Raw genomic sequence first — 15,389 nt, forward strand, 5'->3', positions numbered from 1 at the left:
ATCCAAAGCTGAATGGCAAGGATTAATAAAATAATAATAATAAATATATATTTTTAATTTTATAAGAATTATAAATGTTTTAAATACATTTTTAGATTTCTACAAAAAGTCTCAGGAGCGTATTCTGTTGCGTACAGGACTGAAGTGTACACCATACATAAAGAAAAAGGAAGAGAGAGAGAAAGAGAGAGAGAGAGAGAGAGAGAGAGAGAGAGAGAGAGAGAGAGAGAGAGAAACAGAGAAATGAAGAGAAAGATCAAAAGACCCAAGGGCCTGAATAGCCTATGGACGCCATGATACGTTAGTTGCCAGACGAGGATTTCGCTCTTTTATGACTCCGATGTCAGGCCATCGGATCCCTTGGTTCCTCTCGACGAATGAAATATACTTCCATGGCCAAAACGATCCTTGTAGCTGGCGCCGAAACAGATTGGGATTTTCGGGGCCCAGCGCCCAGCGCCCAGCCTTCTTGCCCGTTCACTTTGTTCGACCATTGTCGTGCAACGCGTTGAGGCGTAAGGTCCGTTCGTAGAAGAATCCTATTTATCATCATGATTCTCTCTCGACGTTCCTCTCGTTTAAATTTTAACCCGTTACTCGCTAAAGGTCACATATATATATAGTCGACACTTTGCAAAAAGTATGTAGATATATGGCAATAATATATAATATTTTTCTTTTACAAATTTACCAAGTGATTTAATATTTTCTATACACAAACTTTATTTTTATAAATTCTTTGTTGCACCTCTAAATCTTGCTTGGCTCAAGTTTCTTGACAAATTAATTTTAAGGCATTAATATAAATTAAAATTTACTTGAAATTAACCGCAGCACGTGTTTTAACTATACATTTATATTTCAAAAGCCAAATTCATCTACATTTTATTATTTTCATGCTTGTCAAAGAAAATTCTTAATTCTTATCAAGATTACGATTCTCATTTTTGTTTATTAACAATATATTTCGCTTATACTGACGTTAAAGAGGAGTGACAAAAATAACATCTCAGAGGAGCGTCTCAGTCTCGAAATGGCGCGAAATAACAGCAACAAAAATTGATAGAGTTCGATCATGGTAATTGTGTTTCGCCGCGTCACGTCCGCGCACAACAACCCGCTGCGCTCTTCCTTCTGTCAGTTCGTTCGTCTCTGCCAGCATAATATATTTCCAAGCGAGACGAATGAATCGTGATTTTGTGGTCGCAGGAGGAGCGAACCGGGACCCTTTGTTATTCATTGTCGCGTTTCTTCGAAGCCGGACAATAACGATATACGAAGGCGAGATCTCCGTCGCCCTCGCTCGTATAAAATAAACGCGGTAGAAGGGGGTATCTGATTCTAATCCCGAAATCCGGTTCGAAGCTCCGGATTGTCGGCACGAGGTTTTTCTTTTTTCGTTAACACGACGCTTAAAAAGTCGGATCCGACGTGATTGTCCGGAGGCGTTCATGAATAAGAAACGAGGATTTGTTATCCGCTTACCGCTGTTTATAAAACGAAAAAAATATTGCAATCCAATTTATTTGAAAATCTTATAATAACATTTTTTTAGCGCCTCTCCTTCTCTCTTCCAAAAATAGTGTAGGATTGATTTACCGCAATCGTTAAAAATCGTTATGGAATCTTAATGATAACTCGCGCGCGCATTGTCATTTGCTTGCCTCGCTTTCAAGTTCATTAAAAATGCAGAGGTTTCAGAATGAAATAGGTTTCATTAACTGCGTGATCATTATCTCTACCAGCGAGCATTCGTTAGCCAACTGTAGCAATTAATACGCCTCGCATGCATATTTATCATTCAGCTTCCGACAGTTTTCGAAAGATTTTCAATAATTTATAATTAAGCGTTAATCTTAAAGTAATCCGGAGGCAGGAAAGTGGTCTTTTTAACAGACGCCGCGATTTTTCTACAAAACCGATGACAGTGATGACAGTGCGAGCAAAGTATTAATTTTTCTTTCAGAATTTGCTTCGACCAATGATTATCTTATATGATCTTTGACGGCGACATCGAGTGAAGGAATCGAATCAATTTCCGGTTAAATGATAGGCGAGGCCCTCGTTCAAATAGGCTAATCGTGATTAGTCGCGCATAAGATGTTGCCATTGAAGTTAATATCGTCTTTACAGACACTTTTATGCCTCGCGCGCGTACAACTTTTATTGCGTCTTTTGCCAGCATCTGCAAATCATTATAAGTGCACGCTATAGACTAGAATAATTTCTGCGTCATACCGAAGATCGACGATGAGGCAAATGCTGAAGTTAAACTAAAGAGCCATCATTTACTTCAGAGAACATATAGTCGAGCGAGTATTAGCGGTTTCCAACGATGTACACTCTATAAGCTTAATAGCGATGTTAAGTGATTTACTGTCAATTGTCGAAGCTGCTTGTTATCCTGTTCACGAGTTCTCGCGCAACAACGCTACCCGCAAACGATATTAGTGTTTACATTAAGATGTAAGAACAATGGGATTTTAATTATATGGAGATATTTAAAATATCGAGCAATTCCAATAGGGATGACGTTGATTTTAAGTACGTTAAAAATTCAGCCATTATGATCGAAGAATGTTGAGTACGAAAACAAAATCTCTGCACATGTTCTTCATAAAATATCCGAAGAAATCAACGAGACGATCAGCTCGGGGAAAAATCCGTACACCGCTATAAAGTACGCTGTATCGCTTGCATCTCGAACGGGATCGGCGCGCGTGGACGTCTTTCCATAAAAGTGCCGAAGATCATCTCTAAAAATATAATGACTGACGCCTTTTAAGCGCGAGACGGACGCGCTTCAATCTGGATCGCGCGACTTCACGCTCGAGCGATATACACGCAACAGGTTACGCTATACGCGAATAAAGCTGTATGCGTGTATATCGTGTGTTGCGCGAGAGACGACGACCTAATCTCGATGCGAACCTAACCGACGTATAGCCTTCCTCGCCGCGATCCGATCTGACAGCTGTTGCAGCGCGAAAGAATTGCCACGAGCTTTATTCTCCTGCGGGAACAGTGCGCCTTTTGTCGTGCCGTATAATACTCAGCATCTGTGTACGGCAGTTCTCTTTCATCTACACGCTACCTGAATGACCGATTTAAAAAGATAGAAAAGATTTGCTGTAAAATATTTCAAAGGTTTAATGTAATAAATAATTTATCACGTAACACACAAACAGATGATCTTTTTGCGTCGATAGAAATAAAATATTTTTTTTTTCGCAGGTCGCAGAAAGATTAACAAGATTCACGATGATATAAATAATGTTTCATTAAAGTCGTGCTACAATTAGGCGTCAAGTGGAAGGCGGTAGCGAGCGAGTCTCGCCCTCCTGAAGCGTGAAATACTGTCGGAGTGCAACAATCTTCGGGGCCGAGCTCGCCGCGCCGTCAGCAATTAACCGGTAATCTGATATCGATATGAGTATACTCTCACGTCGAGCCGAGTTGAGCTGAGCCAAGCTGAGCCAAGCTGAGCCAAGCTGAGCCGATCGTGTTGCACCGAAGGACGTAGTAGGTTGTATCGTTACTTAAAAACGCAGCGTGGTGCGCACCCCTGATGCGTTTAATCACAAACCCTTTTTGACCTTCACTGTAATACAGAATGGTTTTCTTCCAGTTCTTGCACTTTTTATATTTCATTTTTCTATTTCAAATAAAATCGATGCAGACTTTACAAGAGAGAAAAGGTCGGGAGAAATTGAACAAAATATATAGAAGAGAAAACAAAATGTGGGTTTCTCTTTCATTCAATCTTGGTTTTTTTTTCTCATTGAAAATAAGAGTAACCATGTTTTATTGAAGATACTTTTTCCGTTACGGCTTTTCATCTCTTATTCAAATAAATCAAATCACAAAATATTGAAATATCTATCACGTTACATCGACGCTGTAAAATGTTTACGCGATAATCTAAAATCTTGGCAAATGTAAGTTTTGTAGTAAATTCGGTCCGCGCGTTGATGCATCCAATTGAATCGGCTATGAGAGACCTACCAGAGTAATGCAAATACCACTAAGTGAGAGAGAAAGAGAGAGAGAGAGAAAAAGAAAGAGATCTCGCTCGTGTATCCCGCGGGGTCGGAGAAAAAGATTCCAGATTCTAGCCGGGTTCTAGATTCCGCGGTGACGCGTCGCGCATAGACATTCGCGCCTTTCCAAGGAGCCGAGCGCTGCTCGAGTCGACCCTCTCCATCTCGCTCGTTCCGGAGAATATCGCGATCCTCGTACGTGGGCGAGAGAAAGAGAGAAAGAAAAGAGATCTCCGGATCTCGGTGCCGCGAACGGCGGCACAGTGGCGCCCGTAGGGCGCCGTCGCGCGTCTCCCCGCTAACAGACGACGCCAGGCCCGTACTCGAATACGGCGAACCGTGTACATACACGTAAGCACAAGCCCTAAATAATAACAGATATTTACGTGGAAGACATGTCTTAAAGCCAGAGTCTCATCTAATCTGATCTCTTGGAGAGATAACTTTTTAGACAAATTATCTTCAGACTTTTTCGGAAAGATCAGCTTTGAGCGCGATAAAAACTTTCGGAGCAAAAACAATTGTCGCCATCGTATCTATTGTATTATGTACCTGCAGGTTGTAATTTGTTTGTTTACATAAAACGATTTTGTATAGAAATTATTTATATAAAAGCGATTTTAATTATCTTCTTCTTTATCTTTATTTATTTATTTTTAATTTCATTCAACAATGCGTTAATATATTACGAAATTTTGTTCGTTCATAATGCTAGATAAATCTTATCTTAGGATATTACACAATGCTATTGCCCGAGGGAAACGTCGTTAAATGATGGAGAAAAATACGCGCGCTGCGTTCATTAACATTATTCCTATATTATGATAAAATCTAAATGTTCGTTAACTTTATATATATCATTAAAAATGATTCGCATCAACGATCACAGATTAACAATTAGATAATATAGTTAATCGTATAGTTAATATCTCTTATTGTCAGATGAGAATTCTTTTTCCCTCGATTCTTAATACAGACCTGGCGATCCTCGTCGCAGCATCGTCACCATCTCGCTCGCTCCTACATCGTTGGATCGACTCTTTTCAGCGAGCCGAAGATGCCCGAGACCTCGTTCCACCGGGGCGACGTCCCCACCAACCGGCCACGACGGAGACTGCCGAGGCTGGGTAGCCTGCGCCTTGCGCCTCGACGCGGAGCGCTATACGTCACAGTGAAGTATGTGCTCCCGAGTGTAGAAAATGGCTGGGCTCTCCGCTTCCAGGGATCGGCGCGGATGTAAATATGGCCTGTTTTGGCTCGGCTTGGGAGTGTTCGCCGCGAGATGCCTCGGCGGTGAGTACAAGAAGCCGTCTGTGCGCGATGTGTCGCGTACGCTCTTTTGCGCGTGTGTTACGTTGTACCTCTCTTATGTGTTTGTACGATACTCCCGACGGCGAGATGCGGGGAACGCGTCCGTCGCTGCCGGGCCGTCGGCATCGATCGGATGCGGACTACTTGCGAGAAACGCGATCACGTCGCGGTCTCGTTCGCCTTCTGCCTCGCAGATGTGTAAACCTGGACGATCTGTCTCCTCCGGATCCTTCTCCGTCTCCTTTCCACCGCTTGTCGGCAGACACGCGTTCGTTTCTCACCAACCTTCGTTTCTCTTCCTGGCTTGCCTGAACCGACGGTCGACAAACACGACGTGTTCGATCGGATCTGCGGATGTAAAAGATCACATTACTCGGCGGGCTCTCGCGATCGTATCCCGCTTTTCTCTTACGATTTCGAGGAAGCGCTCTTGTTTGAGAAGCATCGTTAGCGAAGCGCGACAGCAACCCCATCGAGTGAGATTTTTATCTCTCTCGGTACGGTGTCCTGTTTTTCTCATTGTCAGTTTCGTTTCACACGTTAAGTCAAGATGCTTCCTCTTCTCTTTCCCGGGTCTTTCTTCCTTCCTCGTAACGGACGTGTCTCGCGATCGATGAGTTTTCCAAAGGAATTTCTACATCGTTTGAGATGGCATGCGACCGTTCTTTTTTACGCCTGTGTATAGGGACGAGAAAGCGGGAGAGACGAGGAAAACCAGAGAGAGAGACAGAGATGAAATTAACCGCTCCGGACTCGGACTGAAATACCAGCAATGCCGAGAATCGGTGCCGTTCTCGCCACTGCCATGACCTTTTTCCATTTTTCTCTTCTTTTCTTTCTCGGTTTTTTTTACTAACGAGATTTCTCTCTCTCTCTCTCTCTCTCTCTCTCTCTCTCTCTCTCTCGGATCTTCGATCATACTTCAACCTCGAGCGTTTATACGAGATACTGGACCAAACGATCGCTGCGCGCGATCGATTTGATATCAGCAAAGTGACACCCAGACTTTAACCCTTTGAAATTGCAGTAATTACGATATGTAATCGTAATATTTTTAATATCGTTTTTTTTTTTTTTTTTTTTTGTCAATCTACACAGTGATTGCACTCGACTGACGTTTGTTACAACAACAGTGATGGCAATGATAAAAAAGTTGAATCGTTCACTTTAGTGCGATTTATTTAAAATTTAAAATGATATATATAAAGATAAAAAAATGTATATAATTTTATATGAAAATTATTGTATTTTTTTTTTTTTTTTTTTTTTTTTTTGTAAGAGACAATTATTTCGGAGCAATGTGTCCTTTCTAAAGTAATAATTGATTCGCTTTAGTGCGCCTGTTCGATTCGCATGCCACATCATGACGTCAAACCGTATCTTCATATTTCAGTAATCGAAACTGCGATTAGACAGTCGCTTTTAAAGCTAAATATGTGCGAAGCGAAATATAGGAATCTGTCTGTCGGTAGGAAATAGAGATTGTTTACCTTGCTTCGGTGGGGTGCATAAGACTCGAAATACATCAAAGGGTTATAAACGACGTCGACGTCGTTTTAGCGTGTCTCCCTCTCGCCGAATACACGCCGAACGTAATTTCGTATTCTCGTTGAAAACGTGAAGAGGAACTTGATCCCTTTTCCCCTTCATCTCATTTGTATGCGTTTCTCTCTTTCTTTCCCCTCTTTCCTTTCTCTCCTTCGCATATGACGTACGTTTTTTTCCGCCAGACTTGCAAGAACATCGTACCTATATACAATGTTTAAAATAAATAATTAATAAAAACGACCTTTCTCAATGTAATGCATATGCATTTCGAATCAATGCGACATAAAAATAAGCTATCTCTGTGATAGATTTGAAAATATATTAAATTTTTTCTTAATTAATATTATCGTTTCCAGCACAGTTATTATCGGCTGTTATCAAGTTTTAATGTCGCGACTTGGGAAGGTTTCTGTTGAAATAAAAAGAACATAATACATACTATCTGAAATCTGAATAACAAAGTAGGTTGCGGTGAAAAGGATGATTGATGATTCCGATAAATTAAATTAGAAATAAAAAAGATGCTGCGGATTTGAGATGGGTCCAGATTGTAAACACGCGAAAACGATCGTTATTTTTATCCGTGACAACGAAAACGCGACAGACTGGCATCTATATGAGCCATTCCCATAAACGTTAATTAAAATTGACCGAGATTTAATGGACTCCCCCTAGTTGATTCTTAGAAAGAAGCGAATGATCGCTTACAAACTTGAGTTGACTTTAATTGGTAATTGTAGGAAAAGATTGTGTTGGATGGTGTTGAAAATTTGCTCAAAATTAGAACCCCCTTCAGTTTTTCATTTAACTTATCGTCGTGGATAATGCTGGACATTGGAATTTGCGCGATCTCCTCTCGCGATCAGCGGGGGATTTCCCACTCGAAATCACGACGAGCGACACAGGATATATAGGATTACGCGACCGATTGTTCTTCCACGAAAATTATAATCGCGATGTATCACGGTTACGCGAGTCGATTTGTGCCAGTTTGCGCCGCCTTTCTCGACAATATTATTTGCAGCCCGCGAGTATTAAGTTTCCTATGCACATTCGCGTGCAGCGGGAATGCCATTCTATCGCGATAACGCGCGGCCTCCGAAACCGTTGCTTCTCAGCATCGATTAAAAGTCGATGACATTATTCGATTTGGCGGATCTGAAATAAGAATCACGTCGCGATAAAGTGTACATAAATGTAATAAAATTTCTAAAACTGTGTATGATAAAAAAAAAAAAAAACTATTTTTTTCAACTACTAGACTACTTACTTTTATCGCGGCATTAATTATTTTATCGGTGAGACTTTAACACTTATTGTAGCACAAGCGGAAATACACTCCCTAAAATTGCGCGTCTTCTATTGATATGTATTTATTACTGGTAAATATTGATAGTGCGATAAAGCGAGATAAAAAGGTAATAGAGAGCTAGAGAAAACTATCGTTTTCACATCTGACGTAAGCACGTATCAATATCCTGCTGTACAAATCGAAATTAGCTTTCAATCTTTCAATATTTACACAAGTGGGTTTTTTATATTAACTAAATGGCGCGTTACCAAAGCAATGTTATATATTGTCTTATTGATAAATTAAAAGGTACCTTCTAAAGGTCCCTCTCTTTAGCAACATTCTATTATTATTTTGTTTCACACAAGATGTGTAACTCGCTACTTATCCTTTGCTGTCGACCCACAGATTCCGCGGTGTCGCAATCGCGATATTATTGATAAAAAAAAAAAAGTATCGGGATCTTGGAATTGGAGTAGTTGTATTTACGTTGCATTTATTAGAATGAAATCCGCGCCGCGCCGCGCCGGCAAACTTCGGGATTCGGCGACTCATAGACGTACGGAATGGGCTATCGCTGATACTGCTCTTTGCCACGCTGATAAGGTCCGCGACTAGCTGGCACGTTGCCTCGCGCGATTCATTGAAACCTTCGTGCGATTACGGGCACCGATTGCGTCGCGAAAGCCGCACGAAAGCAGATATGCGCGTTACGCCTCCCGTCCGATTCGCGCGTTCGTGTATTCGCACACTCTCGCGTGTGCATGACAGTTTTCTAAACAGTTCATTATGGCTTTCCTCACCAGTAACTGACGGATTGATAAGCTGACTCTAAGCTCTCGTTCGGAGATGTGACTGTTGAAAAGCTTCTCTTTTGCTAATGGTCTTCCCTAATTTTATAACCGCGCGAAAAGAGATTATTGTAAAATATAAAAGATATTATTTATATTTATTTAAAAATAAATAGAGAGTAAGATAAAATAATGTTTTTAGATAAATATATAATTCAATATAAATTAATTAATTAATATAAAAGTATATGGACGTTGCGATATCTCCCGAAGGAATCACAATTTCTGTAATTATTGTTTAGAGGTCTTAAGGTTTTAAATCCGTCACTATTTCTCCTACGGGAGTCGGATAAGACAGAGATTGGTATCACGGTTTATTATAAGTGTCGTTTAGGTGATTCTTTCTCTAGATTTGTGTCTGCGTTTCCGCACATTGTAGTTGTTAATCACGAGTCACGAACGGGGATAATATCCGTTGAGTGATCGTACGCGTTGACACAATGTTGTTGACGTGGAAAAATACATTTCTGCCATGTTTAAGTATTTGCGTTTCATTTCCAGATACGCAAGGATAAGTTAGTCGCGGACGTCGTGACACTTGAGAGTTCGTTGCTTTACTTTGTTTACGTTCGTTTGCCTTGTTTGTCTCTTGAAAAGCACGGTTACGATTTGCTCCAAACAACTTGGTCGAGGTCCATCAAGTAGAAATGAGATTATCACGAAATTCTCAAGTCTCATTGTCAGTATAACGTAGATTTCTTCAAAGAATTTAAACACTAGGAAAAAATTAATAAATTATAACTATCTCGCGGCATTTTGCTGCATCTAAATTTTTGCCCGAATTTTAATGGCAATTCATAATCAATATATTATATCAAATATTTAGTTATACATAATTAATATACACGACATTTTTTAATGGTTAATATTACAATTAAAAACTAAATTTTTTGCCTTTACTGAGGGAAAAAGACAAAAGGGAAAATGCGGATACGCGTGCTACGGATGCAGAACGAGCAAAGAATCGATCCGTCATCCAGATACTCGTAGGCTATAAATAAAACGGTCACCATAAAATAGACGGTGCGGGAGTAATTTCGCGGGGCGGAAGATAAGCGCAGCCTCCGTGGTTCGCGCGCGTGTCTCTCCGTGTATTTCAATGCTTCCTCTTTCCCCTTTTGTGTCTACGGCTGTTATGCTGTCGCGAGAACGGTCGTCGTCGTCGTGTCGTCGTTGCTCGCATACTCGTTAGAAACGTGACACCGTGTTTGCATCAAATTCACCGCCGTTATCAGCCACCGTAACGCGGAGGCGGATGCCTTTTCCTCCACAGTTTCGCAATCTGTCAAATTTAGTTCGAGACAAAATCACGTCTAACTTTGGATGCTTTGCATCAATGTAGATCGTAATTAAAATTTGAGATAATTTGAACTCTGCAGAATTTATTTTAACCCATAGAACATATATAGATCATTTTGATCCTGTCGATACTTTAACTATAGAACATCGAAAGACTTAATCGATAAAAAATGTTACAATTATTTTTTTTTAATTTTTATTGTATATGAACATGTATCATTTTCTATAGATGTCACGGAATATATATATATATATATATTTTTATAGATTTGTTTAAGCACTTTGAAACGGCTAAAACTACGACAAGACATTGTAATCTATATGTAACTAGGAACGGAACTATATATGTGCGACCTACAAAGGCTATTTATGTTAATATGTATGAGATTTATATGTATCTTACTCATTGTCAGTATCGTTTCTCTTTTTATCCCACACTCGTATCATTTTCTTATTTTCTTCTATTGATGATCCGTTAACGCGATATTTTTCGAATGGCGAAGTAGGAGATATTTATATGATTCTAGTGGTGCTTTTGTACACGGGAGATTTACGATTCAAGAGATATCAAATCATCGATGGTTCTATATCAATGTGTATAGCAGAGACCACGTTTACGAAATATCTCCGATTTCCGACGCACCTATCTACTTATCTCTCCTTTCATCATGACGATATATGTTCTTCCGTGGGAGGCGACGACGGTCGTTCGCCTACGCGACACATCTCGCGACTTGTCAAACAACCTCTCGAATCCGTTCAACTCGGCGCGCCTAGTGTATCTCTTTCCAACCATCCCTCTTTCCTCTCTCATATCAATTATTACTGAGTTATTTATCGCACCTCGCGCAACGCGTTGTTTACCTTCTTTTCCATGCCGCGTCTTCCATACTCGTGACTTGCTTATAAATAAATTTTAATGTCAGAAGAATCGCGCACGATCTAAAAATAACATTTAAATGACTAGATGCGATTAATATTAGAGGTGTTACGCATTTCTTTATCTATGCATATTGTTTTGATTCATTCAGATCGAGCAGTAATTAATAATATCACGTTGTATTCCTCTTTTGCAGTGTTGGGGATTGTTTGTTACTGCGATGGACACTGTCCGGACGACAGGCAAAACGGGACCTGCGAATTACGAGCCGGAGGACAATGTTTCAGCGCCGTGGAGGAAGTGTGGGAGTCTGAATTAGGAGAATTCGTGCCTGAGTGGTCGTTTGGTTGCTTGCCACCCGCGGAGGGCGGTTTTATGCAATGCAAAGGGAATCAAGTTCCTCACTTACAAGAGAAGAGTATAATATGTTGTAACAACACGGATCTATGTAATAAGGACCAGTTTCCCGAAATAACCCACAGGCCGCGTCCTACCGTGGTTACCAATTCGATGGGTATTACAACGGGAGCACCGATTATTATTCTAGCAGTAATCCTGTCAGCAATGCTGATGATAGCCATGATAGCGATAGGAATCATGTATCACAGATGTTGGAAGAAAGAGGTAGATCCGTGCCTAGTGCCGCCGCAAGGAACTCTCAAAGATTTTATAGATCAAAGCAGTGGATCGGGATCAGGATTACCGCTCTTGGTACAACAGACTATCGCGAAACAATTAGCCATGTCGCAATGCGTAGGAAAAGGTCGTTACGGCGAGGTATGGCTTGCCAGATGGCGAGGCGGCGAAAAAGTAGCGGTAAAGGTTTTCTTCACTTTAGAAGAAGCGTCTTGGTTCAGAGAAACAGAAATTTATCAAACCGTCCTGATGAGACACGATAATATCTTGGGTTTCATCGCCGCCGATATCAAGGGAACTGGCTCTTGGACTCAAATGCTGTTGATCACGGATTATCACGAAAGAGGTTCATTACACGATTACTTACAAGTAACCGTGCTGGATCATAATGCTCTATTAGCGATTTGTTTGTCAATCGCCTCTGGTATCGCGCACTTGCATACTGAGATTTTCGGTACACAGGGAAAACCTGCGATAGCTCACAGAGACATTAAGAGCAGAAACATTTTAGTCAAGAGGAATGGGGAATGTGCCATAGCTGACTTTGGCTTGGCTGTTCGTTACATCAGGTACACAAGCACTTAATGCTAAAGTCTTGTTATCATTAATGTGATTTTAAATGAGATAAATTGCTACAATGAGATATTTATTTTTTTTTTGCAGTGAAACCGGAGAGATTGATATTGCGCCAAATCCTCGAGTGGGTACGCGACGCTACATGGCACCGGAAGTGTTGGACGAAACTCTAAATACATCTTCCTTCGATGCGTTCAAAATGGCAGACATGTATTCTGTCGGTCTCGTATTTTGGGAAGCGTGCAGAAGGTGTATTACGGGTGGTAAAAACTCTACCGTCGAGCCTTATGCCTTGCCTTATCACGATGTCGTACCAAGCGATCCGGACTTTGAGGATATGCGCCTGGTAGTCTGCGTGAAACGATTACGTCCACTTATTCCGACCAAATGGGATAATGATCCGGTAAGAGAGATACATTTTCACGTCACTTTGTAATGTATTTCCATCGATTTTACAAATCGAATAACATTGCTATCTTTCTTACAGATTTTATATGCGTTGGGCAAAATAATGTCGGAATGTTGGCACCCGAATCCACCAGTTCGCTTAACTGCTCTTCGCGTTAAAAAGACACTAGTGTCAAAAGTACACCATAATTTTACTATCAAGTACGTATAGCGCGTACGTACGCGATTACAAAAAATTGACTCTAGTTAAACAACTTTCTACCCCTGTAAATATACTTTAGTGTACATAGAACTGTTGATAGACTGCAGCCTTAAGACTGATGATTAAAGTTTATAAATATGCAAAAGAAAGAAAGAGAATAATGAATGAATATGTACATAAAGAAATGATTCGCTGCATTCAGCAGAGCAGAGAAGCTACTTTGGAACTGTTGTAAGATTCGTGAATCTGATTGATGTATGATTTAGACTTAGGTAAGATTAAGAGCATACACCAAATTCAAATTCATTTCTACAACAGTTGTAAAATAGTTTTTTTTTTTCTGTTGAATGCAGCCAATGATTAATTGCAAAAATTGATAGCGAATTCGGTTAGCTATACGAGTGCACTACTGGTGTACATTAAAAGTTATTGTATACACAAATTAACAATATATAAACATAAGTAATTAAAACATTAAAACAATTATATTAGTATAAATTATTATTATTATTGTTACTATTATTGTTATTAAATATTATTACCATTAAACAATATAATAGTAGTTTTTAATAGTATTAATTATTTTACTTATTTTAATTACTTATGTCAATGTAAATTTGTGTACAACAACCTTTGTGTGCATCAATACACACTGGTGCAGTCCAATCGAATTCACTATGAATGATATGTATATATATATATATATAGATATAATACCCATGTAGAATATGTTTCTCCAAATTCATGCATTACATTTTATCAAAGAAGAAAAGTCATTTTTGCTATATGAAAATATTTTTAAAGAAATGGAAGATAAAAGTGAATGTGGAAAATTTGGGATCTCTCTTGTGCATAATTTCCTTTTATATTTATAGAAAACGTGTTACAGAATTGCGAAAGTATGATTTTATACATGCTTTAAAGCTTGTTAAATATGTTATTCACATAGGCTGCTATTTACTAAATAGTATTTAGAATGTGTTTACTATTTATTAAATAGTACTTTCAAAGTATAAAATATATAAAAAAAAAGGAATACATCATACTGTTTTTGGACTAACAAAACCACACAAAACGAATTTAGTGTGTGAATATATTGGACACATGTGACGATCGACATAAGTTTATGTTTACGTAAAATATTTTACCAATGCATCGAATTATTTAGCTTGGATGTAGGAAATGTGTTTATAACATGCCTAATAAGAACTTTTTAAACGTTACTATTCTTACGATCTACATAATGCTGTTTTCCCTTCTTTTAAATACCTCACATAGAATATATTTATTATTGAAGATCATCTTTGATATACACGTTTTGCGCACTAAATTTGCATTAAATAAAAAAGTTCACATAATGACAATTATAGAGATTATATATACTATTATATATATGCGCGCGCAAGCCTGTATTATTATCTGTACAATATATAATTTATATTTCTAACTTGTACACAAATGCAACATATATATATATTAATCCCTATTTTTAAAAACCAAAACTTTGGTTGATTATCGATCATCCTGAGTTTTCGTAATGCTGCCGATGTACTCTTCGAATTTGTATGTTTTTGTACAGAGAAAAAGTAATTGGAGGAAGAAAAATTGTGAAAAAATAACAATTGTATAGTGCAATAACAATATATAATGTAGAAAATGTTATTTTAGAAGGCAATTTTTTTGCGCATATCCCTTTGAATTTATATTACATTTGTATGGATAAGAATCAAACAAAGAATAGTTTGGATTGTTAAAAATTATAAAAGTAAATTTTCTCAAATATTGCTAAACTCGAGATATTTTTTACGAATTCTGAATGTATTTCTGTTGTAATATGTGATAAAGATATTAAATATTTTTCTGCTCTAAGCGCATTAATTATCATTAAACAAAACAATGAAAACGATGATGTAGAAAATATTATTGAAAATAATATCAAATTTATATTTTTAACAATTATGTCATTTCTTTCGGGTATCTTCTTCATTTGTTGAAAGATACATGAGACATTTAATTTTTTTATAGATCAAATATAAGTATTATAATATTAGATATAAGATAAGGAAAATTGCTCTACTTACTAGTCGTTTTTATTTAAAATATCAAATTGATGACTTTTTAATAGAAACGAGTCTGTTTCTTTTACTTGCACTTTCTAATAAATTAAATTATTTCCTTTCTTCAACGTTTGAATACACAATGTATATGATGTAAGGTATTCATATATTATATCTATAGAAGATTAACATTGCACTTAATATTTTAGGTCCGATACTCGATAACCAATAGGAAGGTTTGTTTTCTCGATACTCGATAACCAATAGGAGAGTTTGTTTTCAAGAACAAA

At 38.4% G+C, this 15,389-nt stretch overlaps 1 protein-coding gene across 1 annotated transcript; it reads left to right on the forward strand.

Moving 5' to 3' along the window:
- The first annotated feature begins 5,124 nt into the window (after positions 1–5,124).
- Tkv (serine/threonine receptor kinase thickveins) lies at positions 5,125–14,704 on the forward strand. The gene is made up of 4 exons (XM_072892081.1): positions 5,125–5,333; positions 11,417–12,425; positions 12,520–12,835; positions 12,920–14,704. The coding sequence occupies exons 1-4, from the start codon at positions 5,240–5,242 to the stop codon at positions 13,049–13,051; spliced, it is 1,551 nt and encodes a 516-aa protein (XP_072748182.1). The 5' UTR covers positions 5,125–5,239; the 3' UTR covers positions 13,052–14,704.
- The last annotated feature ends 685 nt before the right edge of the window (positions 14,705–15,389 follow it).

This window comes from Anoplolepis gracilipes, chromosome 5 (genome assembly GCF_047496725.1).
Source record: "Anoplolepis gracilipes chromosome 5, ASM4749672v1, whole genome shotgun sequence".
NCBI lineage: Eukaryota > Metazoa > Arthropoda > Insecta > Hymenoptera > Formicidae > Anoplolepis > Anoplolepis gracilipes.

Excerpts from the sequence above, each read along its gene's own strand:
- Tkv (XM_072892081.1), top strand. The coding sequence starts at position 5,240 with ATGGCTGGGCTCTCCGCTTCCAGGGATCGGCGCGGATGTAAATATGGC. Across the intron at positions 5,334-11,416 it reads CGCCGCGAGATGCCTCGGCG|TGTTGGGGATTGTTTGTTAC; the intron begins GTGAGTACAAGA and ends CCTCTTTTGCAG. Across the intron at positions 12,426-12,519 it reads TTGGCTGTTCGTTACATCAG|TGAAACCGGAGAGATTGATA; the intron begins GTACACAAGCAC and ends TTTTTTTTGCAG.